The sequence below is a fragment of the Odocoileus virginianus genome, chromosome 9 (assembly GCF_023699985.2).
Source record: "Odocoileus virginianus isolate 20LAN1187 ecotype Illinois chromosome 9, Ovbor_1.2, whole genome shotgun sequence".
NCBI classification, from domain to species: domain Eukaryota; kingdom Metazoa; phylum Chordata; class Mammalia; order Artiodactyla; family Cervidae; genus Odocoileus; species Odocoileus virginianus.
The window spans coordinates 60187718-60208740 of record NC_069682.1 but is presented as its reverse complement, the minus strand read 5'-3'; the positions used below and the strand labels follow the sequence as shown (position 1 = coordinate 60208740).

At 46.9% G+C, this 21023-nt stretch overlaps 1 protein-coding gene across 1 annotated transcript; it reads left to right on the top strand.

Annotated features, from left to right (window-relative positions):
- The first annotated feature begins 13138 nt into the window (after positions 1-13138).
- GDF5 (growth differentiation factor 5) lies at positions 13139-20150 on the top strand. Its single transcript, XM_020893989.2, has 2 exons — positions 13139-14123; positions 16531-20150. The coding sequence occupies exons 1-2, from the start codon at positions 13499-13501 to the stop codon at positions 17403-17405; spliced, it is 1500 nt and encodes a 499-aa protein (XP_020749648.2). The 5' UTR covers positions 13139-13498; the 3' UTR covers positions 17406-20150.
- The last annotated feature ends 873 nt before the right edge of the window (positions 20151-21023 follow it).

The window sequence follows — 21023 nt, the reverse complement described above, 5'->3', positions numbered from 1 at the left end:
TCCTTCCAATGAACACCCAGGACTGATCTCCTTTAGGATGGACTGGTTGGATCTCCTTGCAGTCCAAGGGACTCTCAAGAGTCTTCCCCAACACCAAAGTTCAAAAGCACCAATTTTTCGGCGCTCAGCTTTCTTCACAGTCCAACTCTCACATCCATACATGACCACTGGAAAAACCATAGCCTTGACCAGACGGAACTTTGTTGGCAAAGTAATGTCTCTGCTTTTTAATATGCTATCTAGGTTGGTCATAACTTTTCTTCCAATGAGTAAGCATCTTTTAATTTCATGGCTGCAGTCACCATCCGCAGTGATTTTGGAGCCCCAAAAAATAAAGTCTGACACTGTTTCCACTGTCTCCCCATCTATTTCCCATGAGGTGATGGGACCAGATGCCATGATCTTAGTTTTCTGAATGTTAAGCTTTAAGCCAACTTTTTCACTCTCCTCTTTCACTTTCATCAAGAGGCTTTTCAGTTCCTCTTCACTCTCTGACATAAGGGTGGTGTCATCTGCATATCTGAGGTTATTGATATTTCTCCCAGCAATCTTGATTCCAGCTTGTGCTTCTTCCAGCCCAGCGTTTCTCATGATGTACTCTGCATATAAGTTAAATAAGCAGGGTGACAATATACAGCCTTGACTTACTTCTTTTCCTATGTGGAACCAGTCTGTTGTTCCATGTCTGATTCTAACTGTTGCTTCCTGACCTGCATATAGGTTTCTCAAGAGGCAGGTCAGGTGGTCTAGTATTCCCACCTCTTTCAGAATTTTCCACAGTTTATTGTGATCCACACAGTCAAAGGCTTTGGCCTAGTCAATAAAGTGGAAATAGATGTTTTTCTGGAACTCTCTTGCTTTTTCGATGATCCAGCAGATATTGGCAATTTGATCTCTGGTTCCTCTGCCTTTTCTTTTTTTTTTTTCCATTTATTTTTATTAGTTGGAGGCTAATTACTTTACATCATTACAGTAGTTTTTGTCATACATTGAAATGAATTAGCCATGGTCCTCTGCCTTTTCTAAAGCCAGCTTGAACATCTGGAAGTTCTCATTCACGTATCGCTGAAGCCTGGCTTGGAGAATTTTGAGCATTACTTTACTAGCATGTGAGATGAGTGCAATTGTGTGGTAGTTTGAGCATTCTTTGGGATTGCCTTTCTTAGGGATTAGAATGAAAACGGACCTTTTCCAGTCCTGTGGCCACTGCTGAGTTTTCCAAATTTGCTGGCATATTGAGTGCAGCACTTTCACAGCATCATCTTTTAGGATTTGAAATAGCTCAACTGGAATTCCATACATCCACTAGCTTTGTTCGTAGTGATGCTTTCTAAGACCCACTTGACTTCACACTCCAGGAAGTCTAGCTCTAGGTGAGTGATCACACCATTGTGATTATTTGGCTCGGGAAGATCTTTTTTGTACAGTTCTTCTGTGTATTCTTGCCACCTCTTAATATCTTCTGCTTCTGTTAGGTCCATACCATTTCTGTCCTTTATCGAACCCATCTTTGCCTGAAATATTCCCTTGATATCCCTAATTTTCTTGAAGAGATCTCTAGTCTTTCCCATTCTGTTGTTTTCCTCTATTTCTTTGCATTGATCGCTGAGGAAGGCTTTCTTATTTCTCCTGGATATTCTTTGGAAATCTGCATTCAAATGGGAATATCTTTCCTTTTCTCCTTTGCTTTTAGCTTCTCTTCATTTCACAGCTATTTGTAAGTCTTCCTCAGACAACCATTTTGCCTTTTTGCATTTCTTTTCCATGGGGATGGTCTTGATCCCTGTCTCCTGTACAATGTCACGAACCTCCGTCCATAGTTCATCAGGCTCTCTGTCTATCAGATCTAGTCCCTTAAATCTATTTCTCACTTCCACTGTATAGTCATAAAGGATTTTATTTAGGTCATACCTGAATGGTCTAGTGGTTTTCCCTACTTTCTTCAGTTTAAGTCTGAATTTGGCAATAAGGAGTTCATGATCTGAGCCACAGTCAGCTCCTGGTCTTGTTTTTGCTGACTGTATAGAGCTTCTCCATCTTTGGCTGCAAAGAATATAATCAGTCTGATTTCAGTGTTGACCATCTGCTGATGTCCATGTGTAGAGTCTTCTCTTGTGTTGTTGGAAGAAAGTGTTTGCTATGACCAGTGCGTTCTCTTGGCAAAACTCTATTAGTTTTGCCCTGCTTCATTCTGTACTCCAAGGCCAAACTTGCCTGTTACTCCAGGTGTTTCTTGACTTTCTACTTTTGCATTCCAGTCCCCTATAATGAAAAGGACATCTTTTTTGGTGCTAAATAAGCATCCATGGAATGAATGAATGAAGTCAGCTTCAGTGTTACAAAGATTAATGACATAAAACCCACCAACAAACCACAGGATACACTTTAAGACCAAGAAGAATAAACATAGGTTTCAGACTATCCAAACATAACAATAAAGGACAAATGGAGTAGAGAAGTATTAAAACCAGGGCTTCCCAGGTGGCGCTAGTGGTAAAGAACCAGCCTGCCAATGCAGGAGACATGAGAGACGCGGGCTCCATCCCTGGGTCGGGAAAATCCCCTGGAGGAGGGCATGGAAACCCACTCTAGTGTTCTTGACTGGAGAATCCCATGGGGTGGTCCACATGGTCTCAAAGAGTCAGATGCAACTGACACAAATTTAGCATGCATGCACAGGATTAAAACCAAACAGTAATCTTTGATTTTTGCAAAAGGAAATTCGTTAGTTCACTCTCCTATTCATTTACTCATTCACCCAGTAAACATTCTAAATATCTATTTTGTGCTAGCACTGGATAATAATACAATCTATTAACAGCAAGTTGGAAATTGTATTAAAACATAATAAGATGGTACAAGTGGGCCAGAACAGAAAGTGTAGTTAGCTGATGTAGGAGAGTGGGTTACATGCCCCTTAGAGATTCTGTAGGCTTTGAGAGTACATCAGCGTTCAACTATCCTACGAAGTGCCAAGAACATTTGGAACAGAAAAACAGGTGTTCAGGGAGTTCCCTCATGGTCCAGTGGTTGGTATTCCACGATTCCCCTGCAGGGGGCCTGGGTTCGACCTCTGATCAAGGAGCAAGGATCCCACAAGACACATACTAAGACTGGGAAAACAAAAACAAAAACAAAAACTGTTCATCTGCAACACTTGAATTGCTTGGGATACAAGAGCCCTGTAGGCAAAGACTTAATCCAGCCACAATTAGAGCCTGGCCATGTTCAAACCTGTCTGATAAACTACAATGGGGGGAGGCCTCAAAGGAGGCTGGATTGGACAGAGAGATAACAAACCAGTTGAAAGAAAAACAACTCTGGTACCCTCCAAGTGAACTGGGGTTCTTCCTTTGTGCCCTAAATTCCATCTCTGGGGACATGCTTTATAATATAACCCTTTTCCAGGGCTATAATGTGGATCCTGAACCCCAGACTTGCTCATTATTTATAGATATTCCCCCTACCCCATGCCAAGAGGATGACTGGACTGATTGACTTTCTTTCTTTTTAAAATTATATATGTGAACTTTCAAAGTGAGGGGTTAAAAAAAACACATAGTCTAAAATCTATTTTAAAGTTCTTTAAAAAAAAATTATTTATTTGGCTGCACCGGGTCTCGATTGGGGCACATGGGATCTTTGATTTTCATTGTGGCATGTGGGATCAAGTTCCTTGACAAGGGATCAAACCCAGGCCCCCCGCATTGGGAGCACAGAGTCTTAGCCACTGGACTACCAGAAAAATCCTTGTTGCAAAGTTCTTAAATCCTTTATCTAAGGTGTCAAGAGAATGGAGGATAGAGAATTTGTGTGGAGACATTTCTGGCTCTGAGTCCTCACCCTTCTTGGGGAAGATGTAATTGCTCAAAACAAGTGATTGGAAAAGAGGAGTTCTAAGAGGGTTTGAGGTACCACATACAAGCCATTGCAACTGGAGAGCATGATGACTGGATCTACCTCCTGCTCAGGAAATCTATCAACAAGAGACAAGCCTGCTAACTGCTTTGGCGGCAGACCCAGGAGAGTGCTGCTATATTGGGGTTATCCTACTCTCCCAGAATGCCAGATGCAGGCTAAGTAAAAGAGAGCCTCCATAGGCCTATCCCGGGTCCTCTTCAGCAGAGCCTCCTAGAGGAATAAAGGGACTCCAGATGTAAGAAGACAAATGACCACTGATAGGTAGAGGCCTCTGCTAAGAGGAGTGCAGGAGAGTGGTCCGGCGGGGAACCCCTGGAGAACCTATAAAAGCTCCCCATGATGTTTTGTTGATGGACAGGAACAGCTGTAAACATCTGCCAAATCCAGAAAGTCAGCTATGACACTAACTCAAAGAAGACTTTTCCCATCCCTTTCTCCACTTTCCTTTCCATGTCAACAGCCTGAGTGACTAAGGTGGGCTGAGGATAACAGAGGAGGAAAGTTGAAAAACAAAACAAAAACTAACAAACTCTCAATAATTTCCCCTCTTTCTCACTGCAAGCTAACTGCCTGAAGCAGCGCTGGAGGCACCAAAAGAATATTACACCTTGTGGGACTTCCCCGATGGTGCAGTGGGTTGGAATCCACCTGCCAATGCAAGGGACACAGGTTCAATCCCTGGTCCGGGAAGATCCCTCATGCTGCAGAGCAGCTAGGCCTGTGCATCACATCTGCTGAGCCTATGTGCCTCGAGCCTGTGCTCCGCAACAAGAGAAGCCACCACAATGAGAAGCCGCAGCATTGAAACAAAGAGGAGCCCCTGCTCTCTGCAACAGAGAAAGCCAGGCAAAGCAACGAAGACTCAGCACAACCAAAATAAATAAATAATTTTTTAAAAAGAATATTGCATCTTATAGTAGATTGTGAACAACTTGCGGCTTTCCATCGGAGTCCATTCATTTATCATTAAACAAAATATTGATTAAGCACCTACAATGTGTCAACTCCTATGCTAGACACTAGGAGAAACTGAAAGAATAATAACACATGGACTCTGCCTAAAGCCTCAGTCCACGGACTCACATGAAGACTGGTGGGTAATGTATATTTCACAATATACAGTATACACGATATACTACAGGGTGCTAAATTCTATAAAAAAAGGAGTGGCTGACTTTGTAGAGGTGGTGACATTATAACCTGATTATGAAGGATAAATCTGCTGAGCAGACAAAGATAGGAAGCGTGTTCCAGGTAGTGTGCATGAAAGAGTAATATGCAAGAGCATGGATTATTGGGGAGTACTGGGGGTTTCCTCTGGGCACGCTTCTGGCTGATTCTGCCACTAGGTTGGATCTTAAGAGTCTCCTTGGATTTATAATTAGATAATAATACAGTCCTCTTCATCAGATGGGTATTTTCTCCTCAGTCCTGACCCTGTCTCAGTGGGCAGGTCTCATTCCAGTCCTTTCCCTTTTCATTGACCAAGGCAAGCTCTACGTATCCACTCAAGCTTGACATTTCTGGATGTGGGTGCCATCTGCTCACCATCATTCAGAGCTTGGGCAGTAAAAGCATGAACAGGGACAGATCCCATAGGTCCTTTGCAGGGGACACAGGTTCAATCCCTTGTCTGAGAAGATGCCACATGCCACAGGGCAACCAAGCCCATGTGCCACATCTACTAAGCCCACATGCCACAACTAGAGAAAGCCTGATCACAGCAGTGAAGACCCAGTGCAGCCAAAAATAAATAAATAAATAAATTTAAATGAGCCTGTAATTATATTCTAACCTGAGACTCTATCTGCTGCTTCAGGTGATACGGCAATTAAAACTCTAAGAATCTGGACAGGAACCAAGAGGAACATGGCAGGAAGAACACTGGACTTGGAGGCAGACACACTCCCCTGGGTTTGAACTTCTGGGATCTGCCTTGTGTCTGGAGCAACCCACCTTCCCTCTCTGAGCCTCAAGTTCCTTTCCTGGCAATGGGGATAATAACACTTACCTATTAGAGTGAAAAGTGGGAGATATAAGTAGACAAAGGGAAGGAGGAGTGAGAAGAGTCTAGCAAGAATCCTAGGTTTCTGAGCTCAAGAATAGCAATAGGTTTCCAGGTCCCAAACTATTAATAGTGGTTACCTCTAGGGAAAGAGATCGGAGAGTGGCTTCTTTTAATTTAACAAACTTTGGTGTTGTCTCAATTTTATTTATTTTTTTTACAAAGAGCATGATTTAAGTTTGTAATTGTATATTCAGTACAGGTGTTATTTTTCAATAAAAAGGTTTTTTCAAAGCTTATATTGCACAGAAAGTCATCCAGGAGGGACTTCCCTGGTGGTCCAGTTGTTAAGACTTTGCCTTCTAATGCATGGGATATGGATTTGATCTCTGGTCAGGGAGCTACAATCCCACATGCCAAAACATAAAACAGAAGCAATATTGTAACAAATTCAATAAATATTTTTTTTTAATTTTAAAAAAGAAAGAAACAAAGTCATCCAAGAGACTTTAATAGAAGTGGTTGTTTCTGAGAAGGAATGAAAAACTGGGGGTCTGAGGTGGGAGGGGGACTTCCTGTGTACTCCTCATACTATTTGAATTTTTTTCATCATGAGTTTGTGTTACCTTTCTTTCTATTATGCATTAGTTTTTTAATTTCTAAAAATAATTTTTAAATATTATAAAGTTTTAAAATAAAATATTTTAAATAAAGAATAAAATTGAAAATGTATGGTTATTTTGGGCACCACACCCATAACAGGTAAAAATACACATACACCCAGATTAACTACCCTGCAGGGAGTGGGATGAACTGACCTGTTTCCAGATTACAGTATCTGCAGGGAGTGGGATGAGCTGATCTGGCTGAAGGGCCCACAGTACTCTGACAAGGTGCAGTTCCTGAGGAGCTCAGCAGGGGGAGCCATTGAGAATTCAGTCGAGGAGAGCCCACAGGAGTGGCGGCTCCAGGGAAGTTGAAACAACACAAACCAGAATGACGATTGCAGGGAGGATTAAGTGGCTCTGCACCTGCTGGGGCTCTCTGGGCTCCCTGGATGGGGATGACCCAGGTCCCACAGATTATAAGAAGCACAGATGGAGGTCCCAGGGCCTGGGGCCCTTCTCCCAGCCAATCCTTTTCATGTAGAGTGATGCCAGGAAAAATCAATCCTTGTTTGCTGTGGGGAAGAGCACTGGATTCAGAATCATGTGTTTGAGTTGAGTCCTACCCTGATCATTTTGGGCTGTGTGACCTTGTGTCAATTACTTAACTCCTCTGAGACTCAATTTTCTTTTTTGTGAAGAAGGAAAATACTAACAACTCTTTTTTAAAAAAAAAAAAAAACCCATGATTTATGGAGCACCTACTATATGCAGGTCACTGAAAGAAAGGTGCTCTACATGCATAAATACATTTAGTTCTTATAAGCTGTCTGTGAAGCAGATTTTCTTTACTTTCTTTTTTTTTAAGTAAGAAGTGGATTTATTTAGAGAGAAATACACTCCACAAAGTGTGGGCCATCTCAGAAATGCAAGAGAGGCTGAAGCAGATATTTTTATACTAATTTTTACAGGCAAAGAAACAGATTTAGAGAAGTGATTTTTTTTTAAAGACAGTAATTATAGGTAGCATTTATGGAGTGCTTACTATGCACATGACACTGTTGTAAGAACTTACAACAAAAACCTCTAATAACTCTGAGGCAAGTATATTATCATTAGCCTCATTTATATATGAGGAAACTGAGGCACAGAAAGATTAAATAACTGGCTTGAGATTGCACAGCTGGTAAATTAGGGAGCCAGGATTTGATTGTAGGTAGTCCAGCTCTTAATTGTTATGTTAGACGAATTTTCTGCTGAAAACTGTGCATTAAAATCCCCACTGCACTGAAAATAAAATCCAGCCTCTTTTCTCTGCTTTGTGAGGCCATACTTATTGTGGTCCTGGCATGATCTGACCTCATCTCCTATCAGTACCTCTGCACTCTGTTTCAGCAGCACTGGCTTTTCCTTGTTCCTCTGATATGTCAAGCATATTCATGCCTCAGGGCCTTTGCATCTGCTCTTCCTTCCACCAGGAACGATCTTCTCCCAGAACTTTGTACTGCTCATTCCCTCACTAAATCTGGATCTCTGCTCACACATCACCCCCTCAAAGAGACATTCCTATCTAAAATAGACCTCTTGGACTTCCCTGGTGGTCCAGTGGTTAAGAATCCACCTGCCAATGCAGGGGACATGGGTTCAATCCTTGGTCCAGGAAGATCCCATGTACTGTGGAGCAACTAAGCCTGTGCACAACTAAGCCTGAAGCCTGTGCTTTGCAACAAGAGAAGCCGCCTCAATAAGAAGCCCATGCACCACTAGAGAGTAGCCCTCATTCACTGCAATTAGAAGCTAGAGAAAGCCCATGCACAGCAACAAAGACCCAGTGCAGTCAAAATAAGAATAATAAATAACACCATAAAATAGACATCTCTTTGACTCTGCCGAATTTTTCTTCACAGCACTAGAGTTTCTGCAGCTATACATTTGTTTGCTTGTTTTTCTGTCTCTTCCACCAGAATATGAGCACAGACTTGGTAGTCTTGTCCTTTGTTGGATATCCAGTGCTCAGGCCCAGGAGTACATAAATGAATGAAAACCCAAGGTCATCCAATTTGTTCATGGCAAAGCCAGGATGTAAACTGAGTTATCTGATCCAATGGCCCAAGATTTTAGCCACTGAGCTGTGCTGAACTGATTGACTCCAAGAAATAAGAGATTCAGATAGTTTAGTATAAAATAGACAACTAATGAGACCTGACTATATAGCACTGGGATCTCTACTCAAGGCTCTGCGGTGACCTAAATGGGAAGGAAATCCAGGAAGAGGGGACATATGTATACATGTAGCTGATTCACTTTTCTGTACAGCAGAAACTAACAGAATGTTGGAAAGCAACTATACTCCCCTCCCCTCAAGAGACAGACAGAGAGAGAGAGAGAGATTGCTTAAAGACTACAAAGCCACTTTGCAAATTGCTCAGAGCTTGAAGAAAGGAAAAATGTTGATAATGCTGATGACTCAGTTCACTATTGGCTCATCTGTGAAATGGGTATAAATAATGTTCTGGTCTGCCAACTTTAAGAGGATGTCTTGTGGAGTGCCCATGTGATGGATGGGGAAACAGGTATAAAAGTTAAAGATTCTAAACAGTAGAAGGTCATTTCCATGCCAATGGCTTCCCAAGATTCCTAGCCTCTACCTCAAGTCTGGCATTAATATCACTGACAGGCGAGGGGGAGTAGGGACATGGAGGACCAAGGGACTCTGCGTCCCTGTAATTAAACATGTTGGGACTGAATCTCTGCCAGAAGCAGCATCTGGTTGTAATTACCAGAGGGGACCGAAGTGATTAGTCACCTTTATAGTGAGATCCAGACTGGTCCCCTGGGCTCCTCCCTGGAGAGGGCCTTACAAGCAAGCTCAGAATCCCCTGTCCCTACTCCCACCCCATTTCTGGAGTTCTCTGGTCCTCAAATAATAGGCCTGCTCTAACTCCTCCAATGTTCCCACTTGACTAAAAGCCAAGAAGACCACAATTGCCCCCAAGAACTCTTTTATTTCTTATGTTTCTAGAATCCAAGTTAAGAGTCTTTGGTATGGGACTTTCCTAGTGGTTCAGGGGTTAAGAATCTGCCTTGTAATGCAGGGGACATGGATTCCATGCCTGGTTGGGGAACTAAGATCCCACATGCCATGGAGCAGCAAAGCTAAGACTGGTGAAGTCAAATAAATAAATATTTTTTAAAAATTCTTTGGTATAAAATGTATCAGAAGAGGAATTAGACATTAAAGGCAATTTAATGTTTCCAAACTTCAATTTCTTCATCTGCAAAATCAGGGTACCGAGAGTATTGTGAAGATAAGTAAGATACAAATACAGTGGGATACAAAGGCCAGAGTCTAGTTTACTCTCGTACATGCTCAACAAGGAGCAGCTATTATGATTTGCCAGGTACCAGGCTAATCACTTTTTATAATTTATGTAATTGAATCCCCACAAACATCTTGTGAGTTAGGCACTGTCATGATCCCTGTTCAGAGTTTCAGAGAGGTTTAGGGGCTTCCAAAGATCACATAATGCACTAAACCATAAAGCAGAAGCAGAATTCAAAATCAGACCTGTTTATCTCCAGAGCCCTGACTCCTTATCAAGCCATATTTAGAGACATCTTTTTTTTTTTTTTTGCTGCACTGCATGGTATGTGGGATTCCCTGACCAGGGATCAGACCTGCACCCCTTGAATGGGAAACATGGGGTTTTAACCACTGGACTGCCAGGGAAGTCCCAGGGACACCTTGATGGTTAGTTTTACTCCTCCCTTCATTTATTCACTCACTCAAGATTACAAAGTACCTAATAAGTGGCGAGACATAATCCCTCCCTTTAGGGAATTCCAGAGTCTGGCAGGGAAAGCACACTATATCTAAAAGTATACCTGAAAGTAGAAAATTGTGACTTTTGTATATAAGGGCTGGTTAGAGGTCCATCCATCCATATGACACGCTGAGAACCCACTCTGTGCTGGGCCCTGAACCCAGGCCTGGGAATAATTGAAAGATAAATATGGTGCCATCTAGTCATAATCTAATGGGGTAGGCAGGTATGTAAATAAATTATTACTGTCCTAAGGAATTAGGCTATGATTTTTAAAATATGAAAAAAGTACACAGAGTAGAAGAAATGACCTGTGTCTGAGATGGGAGTGGTTTAGAGCAGAACTGGATAATTTTGCATGCCAAAGTGGAAAGAGGGCACAAAATGTGTGATGGGAATTCAGAAGTGTGTGTTTTCTGGTGGAAGAGGGAGGGCTTCATGGAGGAGAGGGCAAACAAGTTGACATTTTTTGATGGGCAGTTTTGGGGGAGGGAGTTGGGACAGAGCAATCAGGAAGCCAGTTCTAAGGGAATTTTCTAAGGACAGGTTGTGAAGGCTGAGACTGCGAGGATGTGGGGATGGAAAGGAGAAAGGAATGCCAGAGATGATGTCTTAAGTGGGATAAGTGAAAAGGGAAGCCAAGTGTTGTGGACTTGGGCAACTGGAGGGATAGGAAGGAATTCAGCTCGTCTTCAAGTGACAGTGTTATTCCTTGAGTTGTGTCCAACTCTTTGCAATCTCCTGGACTGTAACCTGCTCTGTCCATGGAATTCTTCAGGTAAGAATACTGGAGTGGGTTGCCATTTCCTTCTCCAAGGGATCTTCCCGACCCAGGGACCAAACCCTGGTCTCCTGCATCGCAGGCAGGAGACCATCTTTACCATCTGAACCACCTGGGAAGCCCTCAGCTTTTCCTTTTCTTAAAAATTTTTATCACTTAATTTTATCTGAATGGGTTCATTACCCTTAATTCTTATTTTGTAAGATTTTAAGAAATAATCAATCATTTCCTACAGTATTTAATTTAGAGCTTACATGTGCATGCTCAGTCTTGTCCTACTCTTTGCAGCCCCATGAACTGTAGCCCACGTCTCTTCTGTCCATGGGATTTCCCAGGCAAGAATACTGGAGTGGGTTGCCATTTACTTGACCACCTCAGCTCTTCCTTAAAGCTCCCGCAAAGGAGTGTCTGGAGGTGCGTTGATCCTTTGAGATGGGGAGGTGGAGCTCTCCTGGGATTTCTGACCTAGGAGTGCCAGATGAAGCTTCAAGAGGCCAAGTTATGCAGCTGTGCTCTGAGGATCAGTGAGACTCTGGACATATCACCATGAAAAGGTTGACTGGGCACCTGGACACCTCGGCCATGAGTTTCATCTTCCTTCAATGCTTACTGAGCTTCTACTCTGTGCCAGGTATGCTAGGAAACCAATCTGATGACCTCAGAGTACAAACAGATCTCTATCAGGCAGGCTCAGAGAATCTAGGGTTAAGAAGGAAGCCTAAAAATAAATACAATAAAGGGACTTCTCTGGGGGTCCAATGGTTAAGACTCCACGCCTCCACTGCTGGGGGCCCGGGTTTGATTCCTGGTGGGGGAACAGAGATCCCACATGCCACAAGGCAGGGCTAAAAATAAAAATTAAAGAAAGAAGGAAGCCTACCTGACGACTGCTTCTACCACTGCTATTTCTCTCAGTCTGTTGCAGTGAAATGTTCAAGAAGGGGTAATTGGGTCTGTTTGGGGATCTGGGAAGGCTTCCTGGAGGAGGTGAATTTTCAGCTGAAGCTCTCAGGATGAGAAGAGCTTCCTCCTGTCATGGGAGTAAAAGGAGGATGTTCTAGGTAAAGGGAACAGTTTCCCCCACTGAACCAGCTGGAGTTCAGACTTCTTCCAGAGCTACGAATACCAGAAAAGACCTGTGTGGGAAATAATTTTTTTCTGCCTCCTGCAGGGGCCGCTGCTGCCCCAGGCTGGGGCTGCCACCTCTGGACTCAGCCAGTCCCTCACAACAAAACTGAGCCTGTCTTTGCTGGGGTGGCGGTGAGGTGTAGACACTCTGGACGTGTCTCCGTCCAAGGAGTGGGCTCGGTGGCGCCCCCCAAAGCCTGGAGAAACCATCTGAGCTCAGTCAATGGCATCTGGGGGAGGGGTGTAGCGGGTACTGATATTTTTCTGGCTCTGGGTCACCACAAGTTTATTAAAATAAAAGAAACTGTGGGTGAATTCTGCCATCTGTGCTGCCCTCCCCCCCCCACCCCCGCCCCGCCAACAACAGAACAGGTCCCAGACTAGACGTGAAGGTTGCTTTAAAAACACCCCCAAGGACTTAACTGAAAACGCACACTCTCATGCCTCTGGGGTTTAAGATCTTTGAATCTATTTCTTAGCATCTCTCCTTGGGAAGGTGGGGTGGGCCGTGATGTGGAGGTGAAGACCCCGGAGTCTGCTCCATGTGACTGAAAGTCTCCCCCCACCCGCTCCATTCTAGAATCCCCCCGCGGGGCTCCTTGCCAAGAGCCCCCGTGAGCCATGGCCTCAGAGGGCAGCGGTGATTTTTTTCACATAAATATATCGCACTTAAATGAGTTTAGACAGCATGACATCAGAGAGTAATTAAATTGGTTTGGGTTGGAATTCCGTTTCCAATTCCTAAGTTCAGGTTTGTAAAAGATTTTTCTGAGCACCTGCAGGCTTGTGTGTGTGTGTGTGTGTGTGTGCGCGCGCGCGCGAGTGTGTGTAAGTATTTTCACTGGAAAGGATTCAAAAGTTAGCAGCATTACGCCATTCTTCCTTCTTGGAAAAATCCCTGAGCCTTATACAAGCCTCCTTCAGGCCCTCAGTCAGTTGTGCAGGAGAAAGGGGGCGGTCGGCTTTCTCCTTTCAAGAACGAGTTATTTTCAGCTGCTGACTGGAGACGGTGCACGTCTGGATAGGAGAGCATTTCCACTATGGGACTGGATACAAACACACACCCGGCAGACTTCAAGAGTCTCAGACTGAGGAGAAAGCCCTTCCTTCTGCTGCTACTGCTGCTGCCGCTGCTTTTGAGGGTCCGCTCTTTTCATGGTTTTTGCTGCCAAACCAGAGGCACCTTCGCTGCTGCCGCTGTTCTCTTGGGCGTCATTCGGCGGCTGGCCAGAGGATGAGACTCCCCAAACTCCTCACTCTCTTGCTTTGGCACCTGGCTTGGCTGGACCTGGAATTCATCTGCACTGTGTTGGGTGCCCCTGACTTGGGCCAGAGACCCCAGGGGGCCAGGCCAGGACTGGCCAAAGCAGAAGCCAAGGAGAGACCCCCTCTGGCCCAGAACATCTTCAGGCCAGGGGGTCACAGCTACGGTGGGGGGGCCACCAATGCCAGGGCCAAGGGGGGCACTGGGCAGACAGGAGGCCTGACACAGCCCAAGAAGGATGAACCCAAAAAGCTGCCCCCCAGATCGGGTGGCCCTGAACCCAAGCCAGGACACCCTCCCCAGACAAGGCAGGGGGCCACGCGGACGGTGACCCCAAAAGGACAGCTTCCTGGGGGGAAGGCACCCCCAAAGGCAGGCGCTGCCCCCAGTCCCTTCCTGCTGAAGAAAGCCAGGGAGCCTGGGTCCCCGCGTGAGCCCAAGGAGCCATTCCGCCCGCCCCCCATCACGCCCCACGAGTACATGCTCTCGCTATACAGGACGCTGTCCGATGCTGACAGAAAGGGAGGCAACAGCAGCGTGAAGTTGGAGGCTGGCCTGGCCAACACCATCACCAGCTTTATTGACAAAGGGCAAGGTGAGGGGGCGGGGTGGCCGGGGCACGGCTCAGAGGGAGGGGCATCTGCATGCATGGAGGGGGCTTTAGAGCCCAGACACTGCACTGGGGGGAGACGGTGTGTGCTTCTGGCCCGGGGCGGTATCTGGGATTAACCTCACCCACATCAGGTCCCAGGCTGCTGGCGTGTCAGAGCCGGAGGGCACCTGGGGAATCCCCAAGTGCGATTCCTGCAAGATGTGGAGTGGGTTCCTGAAGCCTGGGAAGGAGACAAGCCCTGCTGGTTGGTGGCAGAATTGAGGACCAGCCTCTTAAACTCGTAATTACCAGGCCACGCTCTGTTCTTATAGAGTTGGTCAGACTTTCTAGGCTGCATGGGGTTGTAGGTTTTCTTGGATGGCAAGAGAGAAACAAATCTCAGATACCCACGGTTCTGCCACTTTCCCTTCAGGCAAGGGGACAGAGAAGGTAAGATAAGTGAAGGCAGGAAATGAGGCATTTTGGAGTCATGGAATGATCTTCAGACATATGGGGTGGAGTGGACAACAGACCTAGGGTCTAACTTACAGTGTGACCTTGGGAAAGCCCCTTCTCCCTTTGGGGCCTCAGTTTCCCCATTAGTACAACTCTGTGGAGGTTGGATGGGGTGACTTCTTAGAGCCCTTCATATATGAGAACTTTATGTCCTGCCCTAGACACAGATCATTTTTATCATGAACCCAGGAGACAATCTGCTCCCCTCACTTCGCATTCTGCCCTCCTAGCATCACTGTCTAGGCTTGTCCCCTCAACTTGCCATTTGACTTCAGCAAGTCCTTTCCCTTTTCAGGGCCTGAGTTTATCCATAAGGGTGGAGAGGGAGGTTGACCTGATGGCTAGGGCTGCTGGCAGCTGTGCTCTGGTTCTGGGAGTCTCGGGACTTTGGCTGGCAGGGTGGGGGAGGGGTCAGAGAGGGGAAGAGGCTCCTCATTAGAGCTGGCCGGTGGGGGAGTGACAGAGGGCGGGGGAGGCACAGAGGCAGCAGGTCTGGCTGAGGTGGGGGAGGTGGTCTGGCTGCCTGCCCAGCCAGAGAAAGCTGTGACCCCTTGGGGAATCATAAAGTAAGTCCTTGTGCCCCCCAGCTCTAAGGGAGCTTGGAGGGGGAGAGATGGGGAGTTTAAAGGCCTAATTAGTCACCTTCTAGAGCAATATTATGAATGCTTCCCAATGGCAAATTGGTATTTAGGAAGGAGGGCGTGCTGATTCAGACATACCACTGAGGTTCTTGCACACACGCAGAGCCTTATGTTTGTACATACATGGTGAATCACACACACACATACACAATGTGCACACACACGCCTGACATATACACACAGAACTTTCTTACATATATACAGACACATATATTGGGTTGGCCAAAAGTTCATTTGGGGTTTTCTGTACCATTTAATTGGAGAAGGAAATGGCAACCCACTCCAGTGTTCATGCCTAGAGAATCCTGTGGACAGAGAAGCCTGGTGGGCTGCTGCCCATAGGGTCGCGCAGAGTCGGACACGACTGAAGCGACTTAGCATGCATGCATGTACCATTTAATAGAAGAAATTGAAAGAACTTTTTGGCCAACCCAATACATACATACCTTTCAAATAGTCACACAAGCGCAATCATACATGCATATAGCATGTCACTCAAATGTGCAATACGTTCCATACTCACATGTGGATTCAGTCATACATATACACACACAGTCATTCACACACACACACTCACACACCTAGAAGAGTAAACATACACCACAAATCATTAGATAGCCAGGAAAATTGGATCATAGACCAGTTTGGCCATTAACTCGCTGTGTGACCTTAGGCAAGTCACTCTCCCTCCCTGTGCTTCATCTGTGAAACAAGAGCACGGAGATCTTCTTTAAGGTATAGTATGGTAGAAGCAGCTCAGGATCAGGTATAAAAAGTTCTAGGCTGGAGTTCCAAGCCTGCTTTTTGCCAGCTGGGTGACCTTGAGCAAGTTACCTAACTTCTCTGAACCTCAGGTTCCTCCTCTGGAAAAACAGGGGTCATTATAATGCCCACCCTGCCTCTCTTACCAAAGAGATATCATATTGGATAACAGATGGGAGAGAGACAGGCAGAAGGCAGTTCTAAGGCTGATGGGCCTCTGTTATGCGTGTCATTGATACAGACACCCAGAATCACTCAAATCCCCCACAATCACATCCATAGATCAACAGCCCTACTTAGTTGACTGTGTGGGAAGCTCCCTTATTTTGGAAAAGGCTCTCCATGATTTGGGTCTTGGCCTCTGTCAGAGGGGGGAAGAGGTTAAAGAGAGCTCTCTTGGGGGAGAAGAGCTGTGGCTCTCCCCTGAGGCTGCGTGGTGACCGGCTCCCTTGGTGAGGCTGCAGGCAATGACTTCTGGGTGTTCTCTCTAGATGACCGAGGTCCCGCAGTCAGGAAGCAGAGGTACGTGTTTGATATTAGCGCCCTGGAGAAGGATGGGCTACTAGGGGCTGAGCTGCGGATCTTGCGGAAGAAGCCCTTAGACGCGGCCAAGCCAGTGGCCCCCGGCAGCGGGCGGGCTGCCCAGCTGAAGCTGTCCAGTTGCCCCAGCGGCCGGCAGCCGGCAGCCTTGCTGGATGTGCGTTCTGTGCCAGGCCTGGACGGCTCTGGCTGGGAGGTGTTCGACATCTGGAAGCTCTTCCGAAACTTTAAGAACTCAGCCCAGCTGTGCTTGGAGCTGGAGGCCTGGGAACGGGGCCGGGCCATGGACCTCCGTGGCCTCGGCTTTGACCGCACCGCCCGGCAGGTCCATGAGAAAGCCCTGTTCCTGGTGTTTGGCCGCACCAAGAAACGGGACCTGTTCTTCAATGAGATCAAGGCCCGCTCCGGTCAGGATGATAAGACAGTGTATGAGTACCTGTTCAGCCAGCGGCGAAAGCGGCGGGCCCCCCTGGCCACGCGCCAGGGCAAGCGACCCAGCAAGAACCCCAAGGCCCGCTGCAGTCGGAAGGCACTGCACGTCAACTTCAAGGACATGGGCTGGGATGACTGGATTATCGCGCCCCTGGAGTATGAAGCTTTCCACTGCGAGGGGCTGTGTGAGTTTCCCTTGCGCTCCCACCTGGAGCCCACGAACCATGCGGTCATCCAGACCCTGATGAACTCCATGGACCCCGAGTCTACACCGCCCACCTGCTGTGTGCCCACAAGGCTGAGTCCCATCAGTATCCTCTTCATCGACTCAGCCAACAATGTGGTCTATAAGCAGTATGAGGACATGGTCGTGGAGTCTTGTGGCTGCAGGTAGCAACACTGGCCTCTGTCTTCCCTGGGGGCATGTCCCCAGGATGCTGGTCACCAGAGCCCCTCCCCGCACTCCTGGAATCACAGAGGGATCCGGAAGCTACAGCCAGGAGCATCTACACAGCCCCTGTGAAAGGGGATGCCAACAGCCTTGCTCAGTTGCTAAAGATCCCTTTCTATCCACGAGTCCCCCTGTCTGGGGATTTCTGCCTTCTGCTTCTCTGATTGGCAGACACAGGCCCAGGGAGACAGACTAGGAATGGGACTGAGACCCAGGGGACCTTGTTTTCCAATGAGACCCAGCCCATGAGCTCTCCTTACCTGGGCCTTCTGGACTTTGGCACTCTCTAGGGAGGCCTCTCCTTGGGAGACCCACAGGTGCCACCTCCCCTTTGAATCACTCTTGTACCTGGTGATTTTCTGCCCCTGGGGGCAGATGGATGCTAATTGGGCAGTGGTGGGAAAGAAGGGGAGCAGGCTTGGGCAGGGTGAGGAGTGGGAGGCTATTAAACTGTTAGATTTAAATGTACATTGATGAGATAAAAAGCAAAACTGTGCCTAAAACTGTGACAGATTTCTTGTCTACGCTGGGGGACCCAGCAACCCTTCCAAGAAGACTGACCCAGAGAGGAGACGAGGGCTGCCTGAAGCAGAATGGGACAGAGAGCACAGGCTGAGCTGGGCCAGGGTTTCACCTCTCACCCCATTCCCGGTTTTCGCCGAGAGCTCTGTCTACTCCGCTGGGGCCTGGCAACAGAGGTCGGTTTCCTTTTCGACATTCCTTAGTCAAGTTTGTTGTCTCCAAAATGAATCCCTAAGTGGGAGGGAACTTGAGGATTTAATTTCCCCTAAAATCATCCCCATTTCATACTCACCCCCCAGCTCATACTCACAGAATCCACTGGTCACCAGTTAAAGGGGCCCTCGACCTCCTCTTAATCCTTTGTCACTGATCACTGTTCCATGTGATCTTGCCTGCGGCCCTGCTACCCTCCAGCTTGGCACCCCTTCCACCCCTTTATCCCAACTCTAGAAACAACTGGAGCCCCTTCCCTTTCCACTATACAGGATATAGATACATAATTATCCATTAGACAAGTAAGCTTCCCACTGAACTTACTGACCTTACACAGACCAATGCCAGACACAGCCTGACAGTGTTTCCTTCTGGGGCTTGGCCCAGAGTCAAGACCCACTTTCCTTCTCCACTAGAATCTTTGGGGAGGAGCAAGGCGTGAACTCTTGGGAGGGGAGCAGGGTCCTCCAGTAAGGAAATGTGGGCACCTGAGTCCTTATTCTAAGGGCTTGGGACCAGGTTCTGCCTGGCTGAGGAAGGGGAGGACCAGAAGAGGAGAACCCAGACTTCTGCTTCCCACCCAGGGGGCCTCAAAATTTTCCCCACCCCTCTCCAGCTGGGGCTTTGATTCCCAGGGCTCCTAGCCAAAGCTGTTTCAACAGTAAGTATGCTTGCCCAGCTCTGGGCAGATCCTGTGTCCCTTCCCTCAAGGCCTGAAACCTGGGTTGACAGATCCTGAAGCAAGAGCCCAGGGCGGGGATGAGGGGGTGGGCAGTGTACCTTCGAGCTGCCTCCCTGGCTTGGAGGCCATTCCCTGTCCCTGAGAGGCCAGCCTGAGCCTGGAGCCTAGCCCTCCCTGGCTGGGTTTCGTTGTGTTTGGCTGGGGGGCAGGCCTGCAAGCTCTGGAAGTAAACAAAGGAGCTGCCACGGCAGACAGAGTTCTGGTGTATGTGAGAGGAGAGTGAGCCTGGAAAGGAGGTGCCGGGGAGGCCACGCGGTGGGCTGGGGACACAGAGAGAGCAGTGTAGGAGCAGGGTGGCTGGAGACTCAAGGGCAGAGAGGCAGGGCCCTGATTTCCAGGACAGTATATCCCTAGTTTCTTGGAAAGTCTAACAGATCGGAGGTCTTCCTGCTTTACCCCTATCAGAGAGACTCATGGCATCTCAGCCATGGTGCTCTTCCTACTGAAGGCCTGGGCATTGATTTGACTGTTGTGGCCCTGGCTTGATACTCTGGGAGCTTCCTCTTCCACCTCCACCTATCCTAGAATTCTCTTCCACAAAAGAACCAATCAGCTGGTGTACATTTCCCAACTAGATGGTTGTTCAGTTGCTCAGTCGTGTCTGACTCTGCAACCCCATGGACAGCAGCACACCAGGTTTCCCTGTCCTTCATCATCTCTCAGAGCTTGCTCAAACTCATGTCCATTGAGTTGATGATGCCATCCAACCATCTCATCCTCTGTTGCCCCCTTCTCCTCCTGCCTTCAGTTTTTCCCAGCATCAGGGTCTTTTCCAATGAGTCAGCTCTTCGCATCAGGTGGCCAAAGTATTGGAGCTTCAGCTTCAGCATCAGTCCTTCCAATGAATATTCAGGATTGATTCCTTTAGGATGGACTGGTTTGATCTCCTTGAAGTCTAAGGGACTCTCAAGAGTCTTCAACACCACAGTTCAAAAGCATCAATTCTTCGACGCTCAGCCTTCTTTATGGTCCAACTCTCACATCCATACATGACTATTGGAAAAACCATAACTTTGACTATATGGACCTTTGTTGGCAATGTAATGTCTCTGCTTTTTAATATGCTGTCTAGGTTTGTCATAGCTTTTCTTCCAAGGAGCAAGCGTCTTTTAATTTCGTGGCTGCAGTAAACATCTGCCGTGATTTTGGAGCCTGAGAAAATAAAGTTTCTCACTGTTTCCATTGTTTCCCCATCTATTTACCATGTAGTGATGAGACTGGATGTTATGAGCCAATCAGAGGTAACTGGGTGGAAACAGCCCTTCCATCCTAACCATCTGATTTATTGAACTGCCTCCTTGGATATATATGGCTGCCAGGCACCCACCTCCAGTCCCAATCATAACAGGCTGCATACTTGTATAGGATATTCTTGAGCCAAAGGGTACAAGAATTATATCATTCTTTAGAGTTCACAAACACTCTGAGCCATGCTGTTGCAGCACTGTTGGGCTCAAAGGGCAGCCCAGTTTCAAATTTCAAGATTTTGTTACTTCAAGTTACAGGCCTTGGGCAAGTAGCCTAATTCCACCAACCTTGATTTCCTCTTTGGTGAAAAAGAAAAGAGGGGGGGAAAGGTAAAACAATATACCTGTTTCATAGGGCTAACTGTTAGGATATGAAAGACACTCAATACAGTAGCTGGCACCGAGGTGGGATGCTACAAATATCAGCTGTTATCATTAGTGTGCCTCAGACAGTCTTGTGAAGCAGGCAGGGCAATGAATGTTACTCCTTATGCTCAGTCATTCAGTCGTGTCTGACTCTTCGCAACCCCATAGACTGTAGCCTGCCAGGCTCCTCTGTCAATGGGATTTTTCAACCAAGAAAACTGGAGCAGGTTGCTATTTTCTACTCCAGGGGATCTTCCCGACCCAAGAATCAAACCTGCATCTCTTGTGTCTCCTTCATTGGCAGGCGGATTCTTTACCATTGTGCCACCTGGGAAGCCCCTGAACTACACTTGATCTTAGCCACCTCCATTTTTACTGAGGAGAAACTGACAAACCAGAGAAGTAACTGCAGGTCTCTGTATACTTTGCATCATTTTTGGACTTTTCTGGACATCCAGTTCCACTGACCCC